At 40.8% G+C, this 27,078-nt stretch overlaps 1 protein-coding gene across 11 annotated transcripts in view; it reads left to right on the top strand.

The window, feature by feature from the left end:
- Nucleotides 1–495: 495 nt before the first annotated feature.
- Nucleotides 496–27,078, top strand: part of MANBA (mannosidase beta) — a 50,830-nt gene continuing 24,247 nt past the window's right edge. For 9 of the 11 annotated variants that reach the window (XM_080343288.1, XM_080343287.1, XM_080343292.1 and 6 more), the window contains exons 1-9: nt 496–705; nt 9,490–9,584; nt 10,051–10,156; nt 12,074–12,244; nt 14,756–14,879; nt 17,301–17,476; nt 20,460–20,570; nt 24,804–24,955; nt 25,727–25,844. In XM_080343288.1, the coding sequence (XP_080199414.1) occupies nt 526–705; nt 9,490–9,584; nt 10,051–10,156; nt 12,074–12,244; nt 14,756–14,879; nt 17,301–17,476; nt 20,460–20,570; nt 24,804–24,955; nt 25,727–25,844 (1,233 nt within the window). In that variant the 5' untranslated portion in view covers nt 496–525. The other 2 variants (XM_080343293.1, XM_080343294.1) reach the window with 2 other exon arrangements.

Here is a 27,078-nt window from a genome sequence, read left to right as displayed (position 1 = left end):
AAAGGTAGAAGCCTGAGGCCATTTAAAAATCTCATGATGAGGGACCCAACACCGAAAGTTTTCCTGTGTGGTGTTGTCACAGCTCTTCCTCATTCCTCTGTCTCCGCTGCAGTTTTTCTAGAGCTCTGAATTTGCTACAGCGAGATCTGCCGTTACTGTGCAGGCGCCCCTTCCCCGCTGGAGGCGGAGAGAGGGCGGGAAGGGGACGGCGGCCCCTCGCCCGCTCTCAGGGCCGTCATGCGGGCTGGGCTCAGCCGGCAGGCCCGGGGGCAGCCGCGCTCCCGCTGACTGGAAATCCTCCCCGGCACCGCGCTGGCTCGTCCCCAGCAGCGCCATCTTTCCTCCTCCCCCTACAGCTGGGCCCTGGAGCGGCCTCCCAGCCCCGAGGAGCCGTTAACGGGCGGCGTGAGGAGGCGCCCGCCCCGCCCTCACCCCCACCGGCCGTTGACGACCCGAAGCGCCGCCCCCGCCCTCTGAGGACGCGGTTCCGCGGCGGTGAGGGGCCGGCCGGCTCGCTCCTCCGCCATGGGCCTGGCGGCGCCGCTGCTGTTGCTGCTGCTGGCGGCGGCTGCGGGCCGGGCCGGGGCTGAGGTGCACAGCCTGCGGGGGAGCTGGCGGCTGCGCAGCGGGAACGGCTCGGTGGTGCTGCCGGGGGAGGTGCCGGGCTGCGTGCACACCGCGCTGCACCGCCGGGGCCTCATCCAGGTACGGTACTCTGCCCGCCTCCCCTCGGCCTCGGTGGGCCAACAGGGCCCGCGTACCCGCCGTGCCGCTCCGGGAGAGCCACGAAGATGGTGGAGTGGAGCGGAGCATCTCCCGTGTGAGGAAAGGCTGAGGGAGCTGGGGCTCTGGAGCTTGGAGGAGACTGAGGGGCGACCTCATTCATGGTTATAAATATGTAAAGGGTGAGTGTCAGGAGGATGGAGCCAGGCTCTTCTCGGTGACAACCAATGATAGGACAAGGGGTAATGGGTGCAAACTGGAACACAGGAGGTTCCACTTAAATATGAGAAGAAACTTCTCAGTGAGGGTGTCAGAGCCTGGCCCAGGCTGCCCAGGGGGTTGTGGAGTCTTCTTCTCTGCAGACATTCCAACCCGCCTGGACACCTTCCTGTGTAACCTCATCTGGGTGTTCCTGCTCCATGGGGGGATTGCACTGGATGAGCTTTCCAGGTCCCTTCCAACCCCTGACATTCTGTGAGTGGGCAGCCTGCCACAAAGGGAAAAAAAAATGACCCCCCATGTGAGATCTTCAGCAGCACAGTTAGAGGCAGCCCCCTCTCCTCCAAAACAGTGCTCAGTCCCACTGCCAGTTTTGCTGGCATTGCCAGTGCGACGGCCAGACTTCATTTCCTTAGTCCCTCCAGAGGCAAAGGATTTGGTGGCTGCAGTATCCTCAGGTGGATGGGTAACTGGAGGTTACAGTCCCACATTGGGCCAGGGATGCAACTGCCAGCCCGTGAGATTCTGTGGTTTTGACACAGAACCAAGGTGCTGACACCAGATGCCGACAATATCATCACAGCATGCAAGTCATGTTTACCTACAGTATTACCACAAAAGAATGAAAAGCTAAACCCAACCTGTTAAAGTTTGGCTTGATGCAAGAAGTCTAGGGATTCCAGGCATTTCAATTCATTAAAAATCCTTTTCACACGTGCAGGGCACATCAGAACAGTTGTGCTGCTTAAGGGAAGTATACTCTGAAACATGAGTATGAAACTTACATTTAGAAGACTAGTTACTGCCTTAACGCTTCTAAGCAGCTTTACTGCTTCTGTTTACTATTGTCTCGTTTAGTTTTTAGGTTTTTTGGAAACTGGAAGAAATGATCAAAACTGCCATTGTAGACTAGCAGCAAAGTACCCTTATATCAGCATATGCTGCTTGTCACTCAGACCTGTCAAGAACCATGACTCTTAACTGGGTCATTGTTAAAATAAGATGCCTTTTTAAAAGGAGATATGTGGAAAATGAAATGTGTGCCTAGAACAAGGAAAAAAATACAGTGAAGTTACCAAAATAATCTATAAAACCGATAAATACACTTCCGTACTAGAAAACGTGAAGTACTGTCATATGTTGTCTGATAATATCAGATATATCTATATATTCACTGTGGGTCCAATGTTGCATTTGTTGTACAGCATTCATTTAAAAAATACATTCTGGATGTGTGCATTTTATATTTTCGATTTAATTTTTATTCTTCAAGTTAATATCCGGCTCTGCTCCGACTACAGTTAGAGCAGTATAAGGAGAAAGCGGCACCACTTCAGACAGGATAATTTTTGTATTATTCTGTGTTGGCATAGGTTGCAAATCCCAGTAATAATAATAGATTCCAAAGAGTGTCATTGCCAGATAAAAGAGATAGTAAACATTGGAGAAGACACTAAGAAGGGATAAGCTGAGCCACGATGGTCTGTTGTTTCAACATCTGTGTGCTTAGTGACAAGACATTTTGAACATATACAATTAAGGTTTTAAAATGGCTTTTCTAAAGTTCTAAAAAGTGCAGTGGGCAGGTAGACTATATATGGAAGATCAGCGAAGAGAACTATGCTGGTTTCTCCCATGCAGAAGTGCATCAGATAAACTGCGCGTCTCAGATGTTCAGCTGTGCTGGGCGGTGTTGCTGTAAGAAGTGTGAATAATCATTCAGGAGAAACTCTGACCAATGCACTGACTCACACAAGACAGTGACGTAGTGAAAGACTCACATTTAACTGCTCACATTAAGTACTCTTGCAAAGTGAGAAAATGTGATTGCTGGTTTAGCCGCATGGCTGGAAATTGACTTGTAATTTTAGTCATCTGAAGCAGCAGTGTAATGTTTGGATGTGAGGCTGTAATCATGAACTCTCACGTGCCTGGGCAGAATCCCGAGCATGCACAGAGGCACGAAAGCTTAGTCAGCCTGCTGGCCAGCTGTATGGCTCTTGCTAATAGGTAGATGAATACTTGGCTAATTAAATCGATGATGGTTGGTTGTGGACGCTTAGAACACGTTTACGTGAATACAAGTATGAACTTGCTCCAGACACGTGCTGATATGGCTAGATATGAACCTGCTGTGGTCTGGAAATTGTTGCTGAATCCGCAGGGTTAGAATTAGTATGCTCTGCAGAGGAGCTGAGTTAACCAAAATACTCCACTAGTGTGGCTGCTTGACCTCTGGACTAGAGCCGGCTGGTGCCTGGCTAGGTCCAAGCTCAGAATGTGCTGACTTGTTTCTATACATAGGTGTTTATAAGTAACTTAAGATCAACTTAAACCCCTTACTCGGTTTAGCAAAACTCACTTTACAGAAAGGAGCATTCACGCAAATATTTGCACTAGGATAATGAAATTATTTTAAAATCAGATTTTTGTTTAAAAGATAGAACAGAGAGTGTGGCAAAATATGGGGGCAGCTTTAGCAGATATCCAGTCTCTCACAGATGGTGTTAAATGTAATCAGTCCCTGCTGCTGTACTTGTAGCATTCTGAAAAGCAGCAAACCTGGGTTGTTCGAAGAGAGTCAGTGACATCATTTGTTATTGCAATGCGTGGCTTTGTGCTGCAAAGTGTGGCTCAGCTGTTTGTCCTGGGGTTTCGTCATTGCAGTGAAAATGCTTATGACCAAATGTTTTCCAACGCAGGTGCGGTGCCTAAAATCATGTTCCTATATTCCTATTTTTACACAAGGATGCACGCAGCCTGAATTCGAGAGGCATAGAGGAGTGGTTGCTCTGTTTCTTCAGTGCTCATTATCTCTGGAAATCAGTCCTTTTTGGGGTTGTGTCAAGTGTAGAATTAGGAGTTTTATTATAGCTGCCTAAAAGCTTTGGTCTTGAGTATTTTTTTCCGTTTGCTCCTTTTGCTCTTGCAGTGGATTTTTGTTCATCCCACTGAAAATGTTTCAAGACCAGCAATCCCAAAGCTTACTGCTTGTAATCAAAATTGAAGATTGGCCTGAAAAGCCGTACCAGGCAACAGAACAAAGCTGGTGGCAACTAAATTATTCTGGATAGCAGTGACCTAGTGAAATCTATGTGCTGTTTTTCTGTGATTTGAAAACAGCAAATAGCAGTGCATCCTTTGCTGCTGTATCCTTGGGAATTTTTCATGGGTTAGCACCCAAAACAGAAATTTAAAACGTTTGGAAGAGCCTGCTCCAACAATGTAGCTTAGTGGGCATCTCACAAACGAGGGGAAGAATGGCAGCGAGAACAAGCTGCTGGATATGAAGTCTGCAAAATGTGACTTAGATTGCAAGAGTAGGCTGCAAACAGCTTATCAGCATGTGGTTCCTTTCAAATTTAGGTCGATGCACAAACTGTTTTTGCCCAGGGATGCTCTAGCTGATTGCATGTTCATAGCCTTTAATCTGCCGTACAGGCCATACCTTTGAATTGGAAGATATCTCTCTGACACTGACAGTTTATTACTCATCTCGCTGGATCTTCTTAGCATTCATTCTGGAGATGCCTTTACTCTTTGGGTTATAAAATATACATTGGTTGAACACATCTTTCTGAATGCACCAAAAGCACATATCTTAGAAAATGCTCTTGGGAAAGATACTTCCAGGTTTCCTACTAAAGTATTATTTTCTCCCATTTATCACCAATGTAGTTCAAATAGTGCATTAAGTGTGATAAAAGCTCTAAGGGTAGGAGATACCATCAGAGTGTGCATTCAGCTGGGTTGTTTTAATAACATTTCATTAGGATTCCATGCCTCTTACTGCTATTCACATGTACAATTTAAAAGAAGACATGAGAAATGCACATAAACAAGAGTAATAGTCACTTGAATAAAGTTAGTGCAAAGCTTGGGCATAAGCACAGACATTTTGCAAATTCGCAGCGAATCTTTTGCTAACCCTACATATATGGAAAAAGAAGATTTGCAGAAACCATATTGTCTGGAGATTTAGTTTTTAACCACTGTCAGTGTAGTATTTTCTTTCAGGCACAGTTCTGATAAGCAATATATATCAGCAGGTAAGTTGTGCATTAAATCTTTGTGCTAGAATTAGTTGTCCTTTAGCATGTGCTGTCCAAGTACTGCATGATGCCATTCCTGCTGGCCCATGACTCCTATAAAATTTCAGTTCTGATAAATATGGCTATTGTAGCTGGGTTTTCTCATCTGACAGCCATTTGCATTCATACAGAAAAGCTATTTTGTCTGATTAGCTGTCACTTTGATTTGTAAAGAACTATTAAGGGCAATCTGCAACTGTGATATTAATATAGGGGCTGGATAATACCGCAGTTTCTGTCCTGTTATTCAACAAGGGCATGCACTTGACACAGAACGTTACAGTGTTCTTGATCACACTTGGATATCAAAATAGATTGGAAGACATAGAAACTTACGTATCTCGAGTGACATTTCTTCACTTCTGTGACACAGTGTGTATTTTTTGTGACTTGTTCTGTATTCATATACAATATGCTGTTGCATATTTTCTGACACTTCATTGTAACTTAGATTTTTCAGAGCAAGCCAGGTAGCAATTGCATTTGGTATTGTATGGTTCTAACAGCTTAAATGGCATTCATTGATTAAATAGTTGATTAAGATAAATATTTTATTTTCCATTAAAACCTGCTCTGCTGAGTTATATGAACATATGTGGAAGCATTCAAAGCCTTAGTGGAACTTAGGATGAATATTAAAGCGCACTCAAGTTTATCTTTCAAAAGCTTGTGAAGTTAAAATAGATACAATTGATACGAGCCTGTTAAATACATCAGAGTATTCAAAGAATGTTGGGTGATGGGTATCAATACCTTGTTAATGAACTCTTTAGTGGTGTTTGGTTCTGTTTGGCCGTAACATATCTTGAGCGGAAGGTGACATTCAGTTTACTGCTTTGTTAGAATAACTACTGAAAATGAATCACTTTAGGATGGACTTCCAAAACTCTTGTTCCAAGAATACGGTCCGTTCATCACTACTGTTAGTTCAGCTTGACTTCAAGCTGTAAATATGTGAAATTGGGCTTGCTGAAAATTGTATAAATGTCCTGCCAAGGAGTTTGTGGACATAGGTACGTATCTTAACTATTTAGCTCCCAGTCTGAAGTTGGCAACAGCAAAACCATTAAACTGTAAATCGTGAAACATCACTTGCAAGTTTTATTTTGATAATCTGTTATGTCAGCAGAATTTTCTTATGCTGCACATTATAAAATATCAGCAAAGTTGATCTATGAGAGAAGAGCATGCAAGGCAATTTCAAGTTAGATCATAACAAAAGTAGGATAAAGCAAAGGAATCTGATTTTTGTTCCCGTTATCATAGTTCATTTTATTACTCATTGATTTTCCTCCTGGATTCAGCTGAGTCTGTCTGGTGGTTGTGCCGGGCTCCCTTGGACTCCTGGCTACGTGGGGGCCTAAAGCTGGACCTTCCTAGGCCCGGGGTGCGCCTGGCACAGCTTTCTTACATGGACTTTGAGCCTCACTTCTGATGTGTTCACGTCTCATCCATTTCCTGCTTAACAGGAGAAGCTCTTAGCTTGTGTGACTTTCCAGTGTCCCCCTAAAATCATTACAAGGAAGGGCTTCCACCCAGCCGCTTGGCAGTGCCTTCAGTTCAGTGCTGCCAGTGCTTTTGAAATCCTGCTCATGTCCTGTTATCCCAACTGGAAATTGCTTCCTTTTGATGCTCTGAAGCAGGGCTTTTTACCTCATCTCAGCAGGTGATTTGCTGCTTGCTTACAGCATTGAAGTTGGGAGCAGAGAACAAACAGGCAGGGAGCTTGAGTGGTTCTGAATTTTTACCCAAAATGCAGGAAAACGCAAGGCTGTCATGTTTGGTGGGATCTAAAAATAGCTGAATCCACCCCTGTGACTTGTTTCCAGGAGCATGTTGAGGCAATGAATATGAAGTGTATGTAATACACGTGCAGTCTATTTCCTACCATCTTTCCAATTCTCCCAGTGCCCTTAAGGATTTTAAATGTCTTCTTTATTTTTTTCCCCATCCAGTTTTCTGAAATAAACATTTAATTTTAATGTGAGCTGCTTTAAATTCTGTTTCAGATAAATCCAAACAATATGACTTCTATAGGTACATCTTCCAGCACTCAGACCAGTAGCATTTAATAATGAAAAAGTCAATAATCTTGCAAGTGTATTGGAGAAGTAATTTTCCTTTCTTACAGGACTTGTGGTCGTACATTTTTCCTGAATTGCCTTAGAAGCATTGCTTGAACATTGCCACATGACTGATTCTACACCAAGCAACGTTTGTCATACTTAAAGCTAACCAGCATTTAGCAGTTTTCCTGTGTGATATGAAGCTGTTTTTCTAGTTATGTAGCTATGATATCAGTAAGCTGTTAAGGTTTATATGAAGGTACACAGAACTAGGGGTTTCCCATCTAAAGAGGCAGATGCCTGTGAGGAAGATACAATATTCTTACGAGTCACAAGGAGCTAATTAGCTCTTCTATGACATGCAGTTTAGCAGTCAAGGCATTTCTCGAAGGCTTTAGGCTGATACAGAAGAAGCAAGTCCCTTCAGGAAGGAGGATCTGCAGTGTGCTCTGAGGAGACTCAAACAAGCAGCTCTGTTGGTAATTGCTGCCTCTGCTGAACCATTCCTACATTCCTGTCTGCTGCTAGAACACCTTGTGTTCTTCAGACACAGGTCTTTCTTCATTAACACCTCAGTATCCCTGCTTTTGCGGGAGAAAGTGCAGGTTTCTTTTATGCGGCGTCTTGATCTTCGACGAGGCACCGATGTCGATTGTTTATCACTAACCAAATTGGTTTTGACTTTGCAGTCTGCTGTTGGTAGTGCATTTGCAACTTGCATCTTATGCCTTTTCTTAAATATTTCCACATACAAGTGGCAATGATTGAAACTTAACATGCACATTTTCCAAAGCAGAACCTAAAATAAAATAGTTTAGAATGTTAAAGCAAGACAGTTGTTAAAAGTGTGCTTTTTTTTTTAAGGACATATTGTGGGTTTTCATGGTCTCTGATGATTTGAGGCTTGCCTTTCTTTGTCTCAATACAGTAATCTTAACGGAGTTTCTTTTATGAGCCTAAATTTTGCATTTTAGTATGCATTTATTAGCCTTAAATTTTATATCTTATTTAAAGTCTAAGATACATTCCCCAAAACATTTTGCATATAAAAGTAATGATATGGATATCTTAAAATTCAGGGATTGTTCTGCTAAGTTCATGATTATTTTCAGAGAATACACTGTATTACCAATACAGAGGTCACAGTTTTACTGAAGTGACAAGACCTTTTCTTTCTTGACTCTTATTCCCTTGTAGTAAGAAATTGGACGGATAGAGCATAACGTGTAGAGGCAAGGTGACAACTTTCCCTCTCTGTGGGCTCAATGAATGATGTTTATATTGCTGTGGGACTCCAGAAGGGACTATGCTGATGAGGACAGTCACTTAGATGGTATGATTAGGTGTGCTGGTACTGTAAAACACTCCTCTCAAAGGGAACCTTAATGCAGCTACGCTTTCTCCTAGCTGGGTTTGAGTCATGTAGTGCCAAAGAGGTTGGTCTTAGTTTTTGAAAAGCAGTTCAGCTGTGCAGGTGCTGAAGGGGGTTGAACTGAGCTGGCAGTCAGAGACACAGATACCTGCACTCTGAGCCGTCTGCCACGGGGATGTTACACCATGTATTTCTGCTGCCTTTGAATCAGGTGCAAGGTGGTGAGTTATCAGGTCCACATACCTGATTCCTACAGCCTAGGTGAGGAACACTGTGACCCGTCGTAAGGTAATCAGTACAGCATGAAGCCAAAAAGGTCGAGGACGTAGCTTAAACCAGCTGTGCCTTTCATTCTTCCTGGGTAGTGTGGCTGAAGGGAAAAGACCACATTTGGTATAAATGCAGCGTTTTTCTCAAAAGCAGTCATTTCATTTTATACAGCAAATGAAATTATATTGCTGCTTCTCTTTCTCCCTTTCTCCAAATGTAAGAATTGAAGTCAGCCTTACCACATCAGGACTAGTTGACACAAAACAACTGGAATATTTGCAATTATTTTGAACTGTAGAGATTTGTTCACTGCTGTCCCTAGAGGCCTAAAATGCTGTTTCTTTGTCTCTTAAAATCCTATTAGTCTTACTTTCTCCATCATTATGAAGGTGATCATATTTCTGTTCCTCTCATTAAGTCACAAGCTGTCTTGGCTTTTTTTTTTTTAATTTCCAGCCAAGTCATTCCTAATATAAAAACAAACCCTGTTCTCTCTAGTTTAAGTATGAATGATTATAGCAAACAGGTTTTGACCTGTGTAGGTAAAGTCAAATATCACCAAAGCTTTGCTTTCACATATTATTTCAAAGGTGAGAAGGAATATCAGGACTACCTAAATAAGGTAGATTTTGCATTTGCAGACTGTCCGAAATAAGAAGTGCTCATCTAATGGATATTACGATGCATTTCATGTAGTAACACTATTACTAAATAAGTCTTGTCATTTTCTTTTTCTTGGTGTTATTAGGATCCATACTATAGATTTAATGATGTGATGTACAGATGGATCTCACTGGATAATTGGACTTACAGCAGGACGTTCAAATCTCCTTTTGATATCAGGTATGCAGTAAGGATACGTCTAAAATAGTTCTGTGCCACCTTTCATGCGGAATTGCAAGTTCAGCTCAAAATCTGCGTAATACTTTTGTGTCTAATAAAACAAATAATGCAATAATGTACAGCTGCAAAGCTGTTGCTAAAGAACACTTTGGTTGTTGCTTTTTTCTATTTTTTTTAATTGTTAAAAATTACTTATGAATTACCAGCTGAGGAAGGATGATACTCAGGCTATCTGGAAGCCAACCTGTCTGATATCTGGTGGGTATGTGAACATGCTGTGTGGCAGACTGGAGCCACTGCAGCTGTTATCTTTATTTGACACACACTAAGTCAAATGATTTTAGAGGTAGTTGATGCAAATGCTGCCAAAGATAACTGTGATACACATGTTTATATTGTCTGTCTCCTGTGTGGTGTTAACTCCAGGTATTCTAACAGGTTTTTATGTGTATGTTACATTCTACAGAAAGTGGCAGAAAGTGAACTTGGTTTTCGAGGGAGTAGATACAGTAGCACAGATCCTGATCAACAATATCACTCTTGGGAGAACAGACAACATGTTCAACAGATATGTAAGTAATGTGCTTGTTTCTAAAGGTGCTTCTGTTTTTTCTTCAAAGCATTTCTGTTGAGCACTTTCTTGAGCACTTCCACTGCATTCAACTGCACATAAAAATAGGTGCTTGGACGTAGAAAGTGTTGACCTGAGGACTGCATGTGTAATCAGATAAGTGTTAGGAAGAGAAGTGTATTTACCTTTTCAGTAGCAACAGAGTCAGATTTAGAGGTGAACATGTCACTCTAAATGAGCGGACACATGCAAGAGGATCAATTCAGCTAATAGTGTAAGTCTTGCTTCTTGGGATCTGTCACAGCTCTAAGGAAACGTAAGCTTAAATCTGTTATATTAGCTGTAAATCTGCTTACTGATTGGTATTAGAATGGTTTACATGTGAATACTGAAATAAAAATGCACATGTTGCAAAGCCTTTGTGTTTCCATGTTGTTTTTTTTTTAATATAGGGGTTTTATTTTTAATATTGGGCTTTTGATAACATTGGCTTGCATTTTTGAGCTTAGCCTGTATCAGCATGAGAGTACTCATCATGGAACAATCTTGAGAATGGCAAAAACATTCCAACTAATTTTATAGCTTCACAATATAAAATTATTCTGGCTACTAGCAGAAGGGACAATCCTTGCTTTTCTCTTAGAATCAAAAAAAGGAGAAGTTAAAGGAAGAATGTTAGTGGAATAACTGAATTACAAAGGAAATCTGGTGTCTTCATATCTCAGTGTTTACTGTTCTGGCAGGTTTTATTGCAGAGGTACTGGCCTGAGCCATGAGAGCTAGTTTCTGCCACCTGGGTCTGTGTGACCTGGGACAAATCACCTCTGTTACTTAGTTTTACCATCAGTCAAATAAGAAATGTCTTAGAGCTTTTACGCAATTGTAATTATTTGCTATTTAGAGAGTATCTAAAGGGTTGCCAGTAGCAGGCTCTGTAGAATCGGGAAGCGATATTATTTTGCCCTTATTTCTGCAACTTCATTCTGTCTGAGATTGTAACAGTGAAATGGCCTTCACTGTAAAAGCAGAGTGTACAGTATTAGATTGTGTCTAGGATTACTGTGACCCAGACTTGTGCTTTGCTCACCTGTTCCACATGGCAACGACTTCTGCAGGAAGGACTCTGTGAAGGCTCTGTATGGGGGATACTATTTACATTGTAATTTTCTGCCGTACTCTACAGATGTAAGTGATGCTATAGCTGGGCTGCTCACAAGTTGGAAAAAATTGCCAAGACTTGGCTTGTCACAAATGAACACTGTGAAGAAGAAATGGGTATTAGCCATTGGAAACATATTAGCTTGATAGTACAGGATAATTCTGAAACCGAACATTTGCAGGGGATTTTGTGGGCCAATGAGGAAGCCCCCAAATGCTTCATTTGGTGCTGGTATAGAATGCATATCCATACATTTTGCGGATGAGAGTGCAGCTGGCATGAAATACAGCTTTGCAGCATTCACGCGGAAGGCAGCTTAGTGCTTTGTGGTAGATAAGCTGGCGGCACAGAGTGAGTTGGAAGGATTCCTGTATAGACTAGCTTTCTGAGCTGGAACAAGGTGTCTTTCTAAAGATGCAGAGGAGTTCTGAATGACGAAGGAAGGTAAAGATTGTCTTGCCGTCCTTATCCTTCAAGCACTTCTGTGTGCAAGCGGAGTGCTGCAGCCTGCGGTGGGGGCTCAGTATGGGGAAAGTGGTTTGTCCAGAAACATCTGCTTGTATCTAGAACGTTACTGTGTCTTGTCTTTTTTTCAGCTTAAGAAGTAGCTTCTCTTTTCCTTCAAAACCTGTTCAGACTGTACTTCAAAAGCCTTTGAATAATATATGTATGGTATTAAAATCCCAATGTAACATTGATTATAAATCTCATAAATAAATGTCACCACTGTAATGATTTTGTTCTGTTTTCTTGACCTAGAGCTTTGATATTACCAGTGTGATCAAGGAGGTCAATTTTGTTGAAGTCCATTTCTTGTCAGCCGTTTCATATGCAGCAGAGCAGAGCAGATGTCACAAAGCGTACAGCGTCCCCCCGGCATGCCCTCCACCTGTGCAGAAAGGAGAGTGCCACGCTAATTTCATCAGGAAGGTAGGGGCAGAATTGTCTGTCTGTGGCTTTAGGCTTGGAAAGAGGAATGCGCCATGTGCTTTCCTTACAGATGTATTCTGAAACCTGCAATGTCATTTTATAAGTAGGGCATATTTTTCATTGCAGCTTTCTTCCTCTGTCCCCCCTAGCAACCTGTAATCTATCATGTCAATAATACAAGAGGCATAAGAAGGCTGGGCTTCATATCTAGGTGATAAGAATGTTTAAAAGGCTGTTTTCATTAAGGAGTCAGTAAGGAGACTTACTGCTAAGAGAGCAGGATAGCATTGGGAAATGTATAATCGTTACATTTTGATCCACTGGGTGGGTTGAGCAATGTATGCTGACAATAGACTTCACACTTGCAAATACCAGTGTATATTGCCAGGGCTGTAAAAATCTCAGCCAGGCAGTTTTGTGAGTGTTTGCTATTGCTCATGTGCTGTGCTATTTATACTGGCAGCTCTGACATGTCCCGAGGAGTGTTATCCAACAGAGGACCTGTTCTCATCTTATTATGGTGTTGTGAAATGTGACTTAAAAGTATAATGTTCTGTGAAAACAACAATGTAATATACAGTGGATGAAACTCAGAAACTCTGATATGGCTTCATTGCTGTTTAAACTTCTCAGGGCAAACTGTCATTTGAGTAGCATCTCATGTATTTCTGATAGCTTTGCAGCAGATAGACAAAATAGCCAGGTGATTTTATTTTGGACTTTCTCTTTTTGGGTGTTTTTTGCATGTTTTTCTCCTCTTGAATGCCATTCTTGTTCATTATTTTTAATCTTTTTAATGTTTAGACCCTTCTCAAAAAAAAAAGGATAGAATCTTGTTAGTCTAAGCCTGGATATAATTTCCTATCAAATTTGCTAATGGAAACACGGACTCCACGTCCTGGGGAGATGCTTCAGTATTAAGATGTTGTCGTTATTATTACCTGCTGCTACTTTTGTTTTCACTACATTTTAGAAGGTTGATTAATTCTTCTGAGTCCACTGTGTGTCTTAAAAATCAGTGCAGGGAGGAGCTTGGAAGGAAGAAAGCACTTAAACACCTGTATTCTTATTTATAGAGCAAAAACATCCAGGAATGATTTTATGCTTTACTGAACTATACCTTGAAATTCGTAAGAAAATGCCCTAGTGCTTTTCCTCAAAGGAGTTGTCTGACTGTACTTGGAAGCTGCTCCAGACATTTCCAGAAACATCTTTAGGTCCATATATATGGCAACAACTGCACTGATGTCACATTTAAAAGTAAACAAACATACTGTCTTAAAGTAATGGAGAGCTGTTTACACATTTTAGGTTCAGTATTAAGTGCAGTAAACATATCTAAATCTTAAGAGGAATTTGTGGCGAAATGCAGTGGTAAGATACTTGAGTGATACAAGCGTATTGTTCTTATCCCATACTGTTTCTGATAGCAGTCTCTGCAATATTACCAGTGAAATGTGACAGTCTGTCAGCGGTTTGTTTATTTGTTATAAATGGAAAATTACTTTCAATCTGACTTGTTTTCTAAGAATGCGTTGTCTCTGTTTTTACACTTGAAATAGGTACAGTGCTCCCTTCCTGGAAGGCTCTTTTGCAACTTGATAGGCAGGCAGGCGGACTCCAGCGATGCAAGGGATAGGTCAGACTTGTGCAATGTGGTTTGCCAAAATTAGTATGCCTCGGCTGTAAGTTATTAGTCTCTAAATTTAGAACTGCAGATCACTGTACAAGACTTTAAGGGGATCTATTGTATTTGCTTTGGGGGCTGGGGCTGTCTGAAGCTTGGAGGGCAGCTGAATAGATGTCTTCAAGGGATTTGTTAACTACAGGGCTGACCAGGTTTGAAAATAGCTAAATGGAAAGCAGTGAAGGTACTTCTCTGCCTGACCGGCATTTTATAATTCTGACAGTTATTCTTACATTAGAACCAGAACTAAGCTACTTCTCAACAATGTCTTTGTTCCCTTTGTTTTTGCTTAAGAGAACCATAAAAAGGGGAGAAACAGTGAACATGACTGAAATACACAAACGCACCAGACATACACATCCCTTGCCTTGTACTAGTGTGTGGTGTTACAAGAAAAAAGGGGGAAGTGTTTCAGATATAGCCATGATTTTTAATCTGATATTGTTCTTTTGGAATACTTTAACTTTTGTAACCATCAGTTTTTTCACTCACTTTATCTTTAAGATACACAATTAAATACTGACCTTACAAACTAAGATAATTCAGAGCTGAATTGAGGGTACCCTGCTGGCTTAAACCTTGCTATACATGGATGTTTAATACAGAGTTTTATTTTTTGCATAATACAGGTAGTAGCAGCAGAGGTCTGGTCAAGAAATAAGAGAAAAAATACTGTAGGCTCTTCTGGGTTTATGGAAATTGGAAAATTCTTTCAGTGCACAGCAATATTTTGTTTCTAGATGGCAAATAATTTTTATTTCTGGCACAGCATCAATGTCTATGTGAAAAATAGGAAATGTTAATATAATTATTCTGTATTCCAGGAGCAGTGTTCATTTAGTTGGGACTGGGGCCCTTCTTTTCCCACTCAAGGAATCTGGAAAGATGTTAGGATTGAGGCCTATAACCATTGTCACCTGATTTACTTTTCTGTGACTTCTCTTTTTGGTAAGTCCTGTCATGACTTTTTGTTGTTATTTCACCCTTGGAATACAAACCATTTTATTTTTAAGCTTGATTAACTGTCAGGTTAGGAAACGTTCTGTTGTTTCATTATGATTTTGTGCATAGTTCTTGCCACAGCACACTTTTTTAGCTCTTAAAACAGCACTTCAGTACAAACAACAGCGATTAACTATGTTGGAATTCATAATCTTGTTTTGCATTAAGATCCCCAAATAACTGCACAAATAATGTAGTATAGCTGAGATTAGTCCCTTCTTCTGTTTTGAAAAGTTTCTTTTTTATTGGCATATGTTTTCACCAAGACTTCCGATAAATACATCTCACTTTTGTCTCACCTCCATTTAAACCAAAGGCAAAGCTGCCATGGGAATTTAGTGTTGTGTTGGGAGGACAAATGCACAGTGAGCAGAGTTTCAAGAGCGCTGAGTTTTCAGGACACAAGATGAAGTCTGAGAGGAGCAGTTGTGCTACACAAGGATAATTTGTTAAGGCTGCAATTTGAGAGGGTGGCCTCTTCCATTCCTGCTACCTAACTTACCTAACCGGTTTCCTCCCTTGGTTGTGATCTTTGATTTGCCTGTCTTTTGTTCTGAAGATCACTTCAGATGAGAAAAAGTAGTTAATTTTCTGTTGAAACTTTCTGTAAATGGTAACATGCCCCATTGTAGACCACCCACACGATTTCCTTCAGTGCCTGTTGAACCCAGTCTTCAGTGGAGTAAAGACTAGCACATGAGTCCTCTGCACTGGCTTGAATTTCAGCCCTTGGGAATAGAGTTGTTGTGTATGAATAAAAGAGGAAGACGTCACTCCCTGGCTGCTTTTAAAGCTTCCTGAAATAGCTGCAGGTCTTAGCTAGAATTAACGTGACTGGAATTTCCATGGAAAGCCCCAGCACAGACTCCCTGTGCTCTCTAAAATTTAGTGACAGTAAAAATCTTTTCTGGTCCCTCCCACATTCCCACAACTCCACCTTCTGGTAGGTAAAGTCTTGTTGTCTGCACAAGCTGAGAGAGCAAACCTCCCTCATTCAGCAGAGAGTGGTTTGGAACCAGAGCCAGAGCTTATTCGTATTCATACACAGTAACATTTGAAAAATAAAAGAGTAAATTAACAACTTGGATTCAAGCTGCCTGTGCAGTTGTATTGCTCATCCGATCTGGTGTCATAGACCACTGAGTCTGTAAAGGATTCATTGTTCTTGATTTCTGTGCCTAGACCCCATGGTTCATGCAGTTCGGAGTGGGCTGCAATTTCTATATGCCCTTGGAGGGGAGAGAAAACACACTGTAAAGGCCGACCCTTGCAGGGTCGGGTGGGGGGTTTTTTAACCCCTTCAACATTTCTGAAAATTGGTCTTCCTGGGTAATGCTAAACTTGGGAACACATTCATTGCTCCTCGTTCTACAAACGATAGCGAAAATTTCACCAGGGCAGAATGTAATTCTTTGCTTTTGGAGGGAGCTCTCTTTCTCTCCTGGAGGAAGGAGAGCTGGAATATATATCCATGAACAAAGAAAGTGATTAGTAGCTTGTGTATACAAAATGTGTCTTAGTTCTAGTTTTCCTTGTTTTCTGTTTTATTTGCTTTTACTTATATGTTCATCTGTAATATTTGAAGTATAGGATTAGCCAGGCTATGTTTGTAGATAGATATATTTGTAGAATTTAATTGCTGAACTTAATGGGAAATTTACACATTAATCTTGAGTACCCTTGACCATATCTTGCCTTGTTCAGTAAGTTCTGTAAAGGAGAGAACTGCCTGAGGTAACTGTAGAGAGATTTCAGGGAAGTCATTAACTTGTTTCTTGTACCACACTTGGATGGCAGAAGGGACATAAAGATACAACCCATCAAGTCTAGACACAATGGGCCCAATTCATCCCCAGCATAACTCCATTCACTTTGTCTAGTGACTCTGGGATGAATTCAGCTCGTTTTCTGTTAATGCTGGTTTTGTTTCACCAACAAAAGTGATTGTACTGCCTTGTGATTACGATCTTTCCCAAAGAGCACCATGTTCATATGAGTGCTGACTAAAAGCAAATATAACGTCTATGGGAGTTGGTGGGAAAAAATCCTTCCTAATGAAGCGACTGGTGTCATGGTCTCTGACTTTTATACAGAGCTCTGAAAAAAACCCTGGATGGCTTTTGAATGAAAAAAAGAGTTATAAAACATATATAAAACATAAATAAAACTCTTCTGAGTTGGCGAATGTAAACACAGACACCAAATGCACTGAACAAGATTAACCCTGTAGGTCTGGTTCAAACACAGACTGAAATTGTTAAATTTAATTTGAGGTGTTTGAATTGTTTCTTTTGGTGGGAGATAATGTTAACTAATACGTATATAAACACAGTTCCTAAATTCCCATTTTTTTCCCCCTTTACTTAGTAAAGAGTGTTCAGCAGTGGAGTCTTGAAATCGAGTCTATTTTTGATGTAGTTGCCTCCAAGCCACTTGCAGGTCTTGTGACTGTGAACATTCCCAAATTGCAAACGCAGCAAACGTTCAGTGTGAAGCTTCAACCTGGAGAAAGCAGCGTTGTGCTGCTTGTAAACATCAACAAGGTAAGGAGGGTCGTGTGTGGAACCTCAGCCAACTGCAAAACATTTCCCCTGGTTTCCAGTGTGTCTTTCTGCCTCCGTGCCAGTTTTTGGCTTCCCTCCCCTTCCTGTGTTGGTGACTTTAAAAACAGTTCTGTATCCCTCACAGGACAGGAGAAGTGTTGTTTTCCTCCCTAAAAACTGATGTCTATGGGGCCGTGTAGCTCTGTGTCAAAAAGATTATGAAGCCTTTACCTTACTGCAAAACAAAAAGATTACATCATTACCAGCCACTGCTAAACGAGCTACTTAGGTAGATAACCTTCGGATACCCTGTGTCACTTCACTTAACTGGCAGTAGGTATCTTGTATCCCATGCCATTGTTTACTGGTCCGATTGGGACTAGAATGTACTACAATACACATGGCTCTCCCAGGAAAGAGAGGAAATATTCCTCAAACCTTTCAGTAGATACTTTTTCAGGTAAATGAAAGCAAAAGAGCCTTATAAAGAACTTGACTGGCAGCAAGGTTGGTGGAAATTTTTCCTTACATTGGCTTATAGTCCCTTGGGTAGACAAAACTCATGAGGAGTTTCAGAGCAGTAAAAGATGATCAAATGAAGAGAGAACTCAACCAAAAAATTACTAATTTGCTATGCATCCCAGTGATGAAAGAAGAAAAAATTGGTGTGCTTACCTTCAGAGAGTGTTGGGAAACTTATGTGGTGGCAGACTTAATTCACCACCATTATTTCACTTCTACAGAATTGGTTTTGTTTGGTGGGTTTTTAAACTGTTGAGTTTTTTCACACAGGCGTAATTGACAAAAGATATATAGACTTGAGAGGTGAAGAAAATCCATGTGTCTGTTCTAGCTGACAAATAGGTAGGTGTGTGGAATTAGGCAGGGAGCCCAGTGTGGCAAAAAGCATCATGAACTTTGTCTTGGCTTCTTGCTCAGAGCGCAGGGCTGCAGTAGAGCTGGCTGTGCAGGGTGGGAGCCCCGTGTCTGCTTCACTGCTGGGCACGGTTCGATTTGGGGGTGAGCCATGTGCTGTGAGCAGGAATTTGGGACTTCTGACAATTCTGGCACTTTATAATGTTTGAGGATCTGCCCTCAAACTTTTGTATGTCTTTTACTGGCTTTACTGATTATTGCTGTGTAACTCTGCGTTTGTTTCCCCAGTTTGAATGCATTATGTGTGTATTCTCAAGTTATCTGGTCAGTTGTTTGAGTGGAGAAAAAACGTGTTAAGGGCAAGCAGAGTATTTATGTTCTAGTATGCTTGCTCAGTGACTTGTGTACTTAAGTGCTTTGTTTTATTTTGACATGAAAGCATACAAACATATGATTTTTATTACTGTTGTCATCTGTCATGCAAGTTGCATGAGCAATCCAAATACCTAGTTTCATTTCAAACAATTATTATTCTAAGCTTAGCCTTTTCAGGGATTACATTAAGCAGGCACCGCGATGCGAAACTTCAAAAATGATTTTGGTGTATTAATTGCTCTACCCCCAAGCTCAGAAGAAATCTACAGTGGGGTATGACTGCAGGTTTGTGAGGAAGCCCTTTCTTCAGAGCAGAGGCAACAGTGTGTTATTATTCTTTGTACATAAAAGGCTTTGCTGCATGAATTCACATCAGCTGATCTTGCAAGATGCCCTGCAATGTGTTTCATGTATCAACGAGCCTAATAGAGCCCTTACTCTGTATGACAGGCTTGTGTGGCGCATGTTAAATAGCGAGACCTCACCAGAAATTTATTTCTCATTGAGAGCTTATTGCAGATTATGTTGTGAAGTCAGCAGACGTTTGGGTGATGTGTCTCATTCGAGATGCGTTGCAGCCTTCCTGCAATTGCCACACAGAGTGCTGTGTTGCTAACATGACAGCATTTTGCTTCTCAGCTAAGGGAGAGCGTGGGGGTGACATCGTTAGTGGCCAATGAGACACTCCAGCCGTGCCAGGCAGCTGCAAACACTCCCGTGTTGTTGAGGCGCACGCTGATTTTGTGCTTCCATTTTGCTCTGTGCGACACCGAGATTAGTAGTTCAGCACAAGCAGTTGTGATAATTCTGTATCGGGGAATCTGAAATGTTAGTAGATACATTCATGATTCTGTCCAAGTATGGCCACAGCAAAACATGTTGTTGGGCTGCTCTCTGGCCTCACTGTATTTGAAAAGATTGAGGCGCTCCTTACGTGGCTCCATTCAGTGCTGATCTCTCCATTGTTTGGTTGCATGCATTAGTGCTTTCTTTCCATGATTTTTGTGTTGTGTACTCAGTGGGCAACTGTTGGCAATAGGGTTGAGCAGCAGAAGTAGGCTGCTGGAATGGAGATGTGAATATTACTCTGTGACTAGAAAAATGAGAAAATTAAATCATCCTGTCATCCTAGAGGTAGTTTTTTTATGCTTGTAAAAATTATGGAGGACTAATGAAGCGTTCGGGAGGCATAAAGAAAAAGCAGAAAACACTGAAAAGAGAGAATGAAACTTACAATCTGACTTAAAAGCTTGACATAAATGAAGCAGTCAGTATGGTCACATATTACCAAGGTTACAACTGAAAAGCATCACCCCTGTATATTGAACGTTGTATTTGATAGGTAAAAGCATCAATGAGAGGAGGGGTAAGATGCAGAAGCTAGTGAACAGTGTCTGCTTCTGACACTTAGATATTTGAGTTTTGGAGGAATATTGTGTCAGTGTAGCCCAGCTGAGGGGTGGCAGTTAGACATGTGTATGTGTGCTCATGGCCCATTGTGGACACAAGATGAAGTGATAGCCCGGACTTCAATAGGAGAAATCGTACTTTTCTCTTTAACTAATTTTCACCTGAGAGCTGCAGCCAGGGAGATCCCAGCTACCATGTCCCAGCTGAGGCACATAAACTCATTAGAGCTGTGGTAATTAACACAAAGATATCTGAGCCCTTAGGTGCATGTTATACATCATTTTATACACATTGCTCTGATCTTCTCTCTTGTATGCTCAAGAGTTCTACAGTGGAGGCTTGGTGGCCAAATGGACATGGAAAGCAAACAGGATACAACATGACAACAGCTTTCATCATGGAGACAGGACACCAGATTGAGAAATTTTCAAAGGTAAGCCCTGGAGCTTATTACTACTGCATCGCACCAACACTGTTAGAACACCTGCTCTGCATAGCAGGCATCTAGAGCTCTTTAAAATTTTGCTGGATTGTAATATGCATATGAAAATGCTAATGAGAAACAAGGGGTTTTAATGTCACGGTATATATTTGTGTGTTTTCTGTAGCCTTAGCTTGTATGGATGCCTTTATTTGCATTCAGACTGGAAGATGTCCTACAGTTATTTGGAAACTCAGAAAAGAAGAGGTGTTTACTTTTTAAGTTTCCTATCTTACAAAAAAAAGCACTTTTAAACTTCATATATTATGCTCATTTTTTGTATCATGCACTGGAAAACCCTTTTAGATTTCTATAGATTATGTGAAGGCTTATTACTGAGATTTGTTTTGTTAATTCAATTTTTTAAAAATTTATGGGATAGATGCATTCCTAAGAAGCTAACATACATTCATTTGTTAGAATGTGATAGATGGGCTTCAGGTTTAAGATGAGGTAACATCTTAAAATATGACCATGAAAGTAATATTCATGGATATTTGCATAAGGGTTCCTGCAACATACTGGCTGTATAATTATATGTTTGTTTTTACTAAGAAGTCTAGATGAGGTAATTTTCAATTGTCTATTGGAAAAAAAAATACAAATTAGACTGGGCTCTTTATGCCATCAACATGCAGAAGCAACTAAGTAAATTTACACATCTGTTAGGTGATTGTGATGCATCTTGCTTCATTAAAAACTAATCTGGTCACCAGCCATCTGAAACTGCTGTTTGCTATAAGGTTTGTTCATGTGAAAGCTGCTGTGAAAAGCAGTAGCCCCTGGAGTCCCAGTCTTTATAGAGCTAGCCCTTAGTTTGATTATGAATTCATCATAGTAATTCTTTGCTATTATTAGCAATTTAATTTTGAAACTATTAAAAGCCACACCAAATAAACAGAGCGTATTTTGCCTAGAAAACCTGGTTGTAGGAAATATGGCCGTAAAGCTGGTTAAAAAAAAAAAGTCTATTGTTTGAAAAGTGCACAATGATAGGAAAACTGATTGATTGCATCAGAATGTTTCATAGAGCCCTGTGCCATATGATAGGGACTTCATGGTCTACAAAAGATATTCAGAAGCTGCTTCTTTTTTCCTCTTTAAAGGGAAAGGGGCGGAGTGGGGGTGGCAGATGCACCACACAGTGGGCATTATAAGTTAGCCAGCATATGAAGCTTATATACAGATTCATAGTGTAAAATCTATTCTTCCTTCGTGTCTTCTGTGAAGCTGCCTTGGATTCTGACACACATATACACCAAGCTGTATAAGTGGAAAAAGGACCCATATGCAGTTTTTTCATGTTCTGCGACAATTTGCTGTCATGTCAGCAGGAGTGAATAGCAACATTCATATGGGTTAATAAGAACTCTGAGTAGTTCAGGGGATACAATCAGGGAAAAATGTTCCTGAAAGTTGTTGTTCTGTTGTCCACCTAACGCTATATTCAGGTGGAGTATGTTTCCCACCCTCCACCCCCCTTTTCAAAAAGAAAAAATGAGGGGTGGCACATTTCACAAGTGGTTTGTACCCGTGTGAGTATCTACATCACTTTGGACAGATGAAAAGTAAAGGGTGAGACAACACAGCTTGGTCTTACATCAGATTAGACTACCTCTAGCTTGAACTACTCTCTGGTTTCTGGCATGTTAGTCTCCAAAACATTAACTAATCCTTTGGGAAAATTTCTGGGTCATAGACAGAAATTATGTCAGAATAAAATAGTTTTTCTTGAGGAAGGGTCTGTTCTGTCCCATTTGCTATTGCTAAGTTGCTTTACTTCTTGCCATGCCTACATCAAGGAATTTATTATGGCTTTCATTGCCTTGTGAGGCATTTGTTTGCTTTTTGATTCTGATTTCCCATCTTTCTATATGGTTATTTCTTCAACACTGTAATCAGAATTTTTTATTTCATGGCGCTGTTTTAATACTTGGAAGAGCTTAACCTCTAGCTGTCTTTCCCTTTCCCTATGCACCCTCTTTTTCCCCCAGGCCTTTGAGCACGACTTCCAGCAGTCTTTCCTTCTGCCTTTTAGTTGTCACACCACTTTGATGCTGTGTGCTCATTTGTTAGGTCACTGGGGTGTTCTGTGATCATATTTCAGCTCTGGGCATCTTCATCCCTATTACTTTTCCTACTGCTAAATCTGGGAACACCAAATGTGATCCACGGGTCACTTAATTAGGTACAAAGCAGTTATATGTGCCTCAAAAAGACCGGTATCTGTTTCTTAATTGTGCCCCAAACCAGTTAATTACTCTGTGGTGGCTAGAGACCCTCTTCTCTGTGCTCCAAGATTGGGAGAGATGATCGGTCCTCAGGCAGCAAGGTCTATCAGAGGGATTTCATGGTGGTCAAGGTGCTGTAGGGGTGGTCCTGGGTGAGTTTCAGCCTCTTTGATTGCCTTGGGTTGGGCCAGTTGCATGAGTTCCGCTTGAGCATGAATAAAGCAATATCACATTACTTCTGTTACTAACATAGATGCTCCATTACAAATGCACTCTGAGACAGTCCCAACCTGTTTGATGACAGCCATTAAGAGGATCTCCCAAATACTTGAGGAGCCCCAACTATAAATCCCATTCCATTTTGTGACACAAAAAAGAGCTGTGCTGGAGACTGAGGAGTTTTTCTCCAAGTAATGGAATTAACTGGAGGAAAGTTAGAACTTTTTTGCTAGTATAGTACTCATAATGTATTTTTTTTTTCTTTTGCAGCCTACAGTAGTTAAGATAAACATGAAAGTTGTATGAAATACTGATTGTTTTTTTAATTCAACTTCTCATGTTAAAATAAATCTGCAAAATTCTAGGAATGGATGTAAGAGTTTTGTCCTAAAGCCAAGTTCATCATACAGAGAGAACAGGCTGTACTCTCCCAACTGACCTTTTGAAAAGGTAGAGCAAATATTCATTCAAAGGAGGAGTGGTTGCTATCTTAGGGGCTAGTCTAGAAAAACAGAGGTTCTTGACCCAAACTTGTTGCTTGGTGTGAGCTGGCTGAAATGTGCCATTTTATTTCACTTCATTTTATTTAATTTCTCAATGGTCTCCCTATGACAATGAAAAACAGGTACCAGAAAGAAAGAGGTTTTTCTTTCTGGTCTAAATAACTTGAACTGGGGCAAGGATGAAGGAGAAAAAGAAGTCTAAAGCCTCCCTGAATGAGATGTTTTCTGTAACACTTTGCAGGAGCCTAACATGGCAGGTGGGGAAGACACCTCTACAAATCAGGGGTCAGCACAAAGTGTTATTACAGCCACCTAACTGCTCTCTCCTGGCTGTGGAATTGACTGTGTTCATGCTGGTGCAATCAGGATACCCCTCACAGCAGCGTTGTTGCTTTGACTGAAGTCCCAAAACATGTCCAGAATGATTTCTTGAGAACCTTTCTCCCACCTGCAGAAATGAGTGTTTTATTTTTCAACGTCTGCAGTACACAATATGAGATATTAGGCTGAAAGGGCACCTGTAAAAGTTTGCCTTCTTCTTGAGATGTGATTTCATCTGGAATGACCTTTAATGCCTTACACAACTACTGGTTATTTGGCTGAACTGGTCGCTCTGAAACCTTATTGCTGGTGATGCTGTTCAAACACAGTTGTGGTGGCCAGAGGGCCCTTCACTTCCAACCTGGCGTTTGTGTGCACATCTTTTTTCTTTAATACACTTATTAAAAAGATATTTCAGAGCAGCAAAAGATTTTGCTTTTACTGGATGAACCTGAAAACAGGCATTCAGGGACAAGACTCACTGCTGAAGCTGCTGTGGTCTTCTTCTGTAAGGAGAAAATTGCGGAGTGAATGGTGTGTCAGATGTATTGGAACCACTTCATTCCTCTTGCTGGTCCTCATGTGGACTTTAAACTGAGTTCTGCAGCAAGCAAACGTGCACCTGCCTGTTACATTTATACACACATGCACACTTGTTTGAGCATATTTTCTCCCTCTCTCTTAATGTGATAGTAACTTTAAAAGTGAACAGGGTTATCAGAAGGATGCTTTTTTTCCCCTGTTATAGTGTGTTTTAATCAAGCAGTAATTTAGAGATGAGACAGCATCTTTTGACTCCTTGACAAATTCTAAGCTCTTGTTGTTCAGTTGAATCTCTTTTTTTAATGATTTCTTTCATTTATTTTAATTGTTCTTTGTCTGCTTTATACCTAAGTTTCATGTCTTCACAGGCCTATTTTCGGACAGTGGAACTTGTTCAGGAGCCTATTCCTGGCTCACCAGGCCTGAGTTTCTACTTTAGAATCAATGGCCGACCCATTTTCATCAAAGGCTCAAACTGGATTCCAGCAGATTCTTTCCAGGACAGAGTGACCTATGACACGTAAGCCACATTTGATGTTCTCTAAGGAGAAAGGATCATGTTTTCCTCTTCCTGATATCAAAGGAACTCCTTTCAAGTTAGGACACTAATTGTTGTGAGTTGGAGGCCTCAGAATTAGGGCTTCATTAATATTAATAGCCTTGAGTGATGTTCAAGGCATATAAGTGCAATAAGTGATGGAGAGGTGGTGGTTTGCTGTCCGCATGTTACTGACCTCTCAAGTATTTTTAGGGGTGATCCACAGGCTGATCCTATTGTCTGGGACACATTCATTGGTACTACTCCTCCCCCTCTCACTACCCACCTTCTCGCTATGCATAGTGGAATTTAGGAAGAGAGTATAGATTTCTGAATGAGTTTAAATGATGATGATTTGAGTTCAAGTGATTGATATTTAAAGTCATATCTGAAGAGAAAAGAGCAAACTGATTAATAAAATATAGTATTTCTAAATCTGGTCCTGTTGATAAAAGTAAAAGCACTTAGTTGCATGTGTCAGTCCATCTGTTTCATAAGTGTTAACAAGACCAAGTGAATTTTTTCTGCGAAAAATTGCTTTTTGAGAGCTCTGTCCAGACATGCAGGCCTAGAAGCTATCAAAGTAGTCTGGTTTCTATCAAAGTTATAATCTTAGATTGCCTGTTAATGATGAATGTTTGGGTTTTTTGTGATGGTTTTTTGGTTTTGTTTTTGGGCTTTTTTGGGATATAACCTTAGAAACTAAGTGATACAGGTTCACCAAACTTGTATAAATCTTTTTGTATTTGACAGATTATGGCTACTCTTGAAGTCTGCAGCAGATGCCAACATGAATGCACTTCGGGTTTGGGGAGGAGGAGTATATGAACAAGATGAATTCTACGATATTTGCGATGAACTAGGAATGATGGTAAAAACACTAGACACACAACACTTATTTAAAAACTGACAAGAACTTGTAAATAAAAATCTACTCCAAATGAACAAAATAAGAGATTTAATACATAAGTTCTAGCCATCTTTCCAAAGCAAGTGGTAGAGTACCAACCTGAGAAGTCATATCAACCTGATTTTTTTTAATTATTATTTTTTTTTTAAAATTTGAATGCGTTTTGATTAGTGAGACTGTCTGTTGAAACTGTAAATGATATTTTGGAAACTTCATATTAGACCCCCAGCTTGTATTTTCTCTTGTTACTGAGGCTACAACTCTGTTCCTCACTCATCCCCACCTCCCTTCCCAGCCCAGATCTCCCCTTTATCTCCTTCCTTTTTCCGCCACTGTCTTTTTCCCTCCCTCTCCCTTATATTTCCTCAAATTAGAGCAACAAGACCGTGACTTCAACTTTGATCTCTTTTCAGACCAAAACTCTCATCGCTCTCCCAGTTCTACATTTCCTGCTCTCTTGGGAAAGGGTGAGAGAAGGAATGAATAGCTGAGAACCTGGTACTAGCAATGGCACTTGATGCAAGACGACAGTGTAACGATCAGCACTGTAGGCATCAACAGGGACTTACAACTCAGTCAGATAGTTGTGAAACAAGTAATACATGGAAAAGGGGGTTATGCACAAGATCAAACAATATCTTTTCTGCACCTGTGTTTAGGGTTTACTGAGAACAGCCTCACTGAAGAAACTGAGTGCTTGAGTATGCGACCCAGGTTGCGAGCAAAGGCCTTGCAGTCTGACCTCAAGGAGGCTTTAAGGCCTGCTGTATTTGAGTTTTGTGGTTTTGGCCACCTCCGAGTTATTAAAACACTGCAGAAGGCAGTTATGCTCTTCTTCGCTGTGGAAATAGATATTATTTCTTTTAAAAGTATTTTCTCTTTTATAGCAATAGCTGAAAAGGCTTGGAGGGGTTCTTTTGTTCAAACTTTTAAACCAAAAATATTTCACTTGGCCTGAAGCCAAGCGTGGAAGGCCAGATCCAAAGGGCCATTTTGAACAAGCTGTAATTGAGTATAAACGTAGCTGTAAGGGGAACACCTGCTGCAGACACTGATAATTCTAGATGAGTACCTTTTATTAGATGAGCTTGGAGGCACATGTTAGTAAGTTTTGATGAAACAATGACTAGATGAGTGAAGGCCAAGTTGCATGTGGTATTAAAATCCAAAGTAGTGTGTTTGGTCTTTCTCTACA

This window comes from Nesoenas mayeri, assembly GCF_963082525.1.
Source record: "Nesoenas mayeri genome assembly, chromosome: 4".
Classification (NCBI taxonomy): Eukaryota; Metazoa; Chordata; class Aves; order Columbiformes; family Columbidae; genus Nesoenas; species Nesoenas mayeri.
Note: the sequence above shows the minus strand (reverse complement) of the source record. Positions and strands in the feature narration are given on the sequence as shown.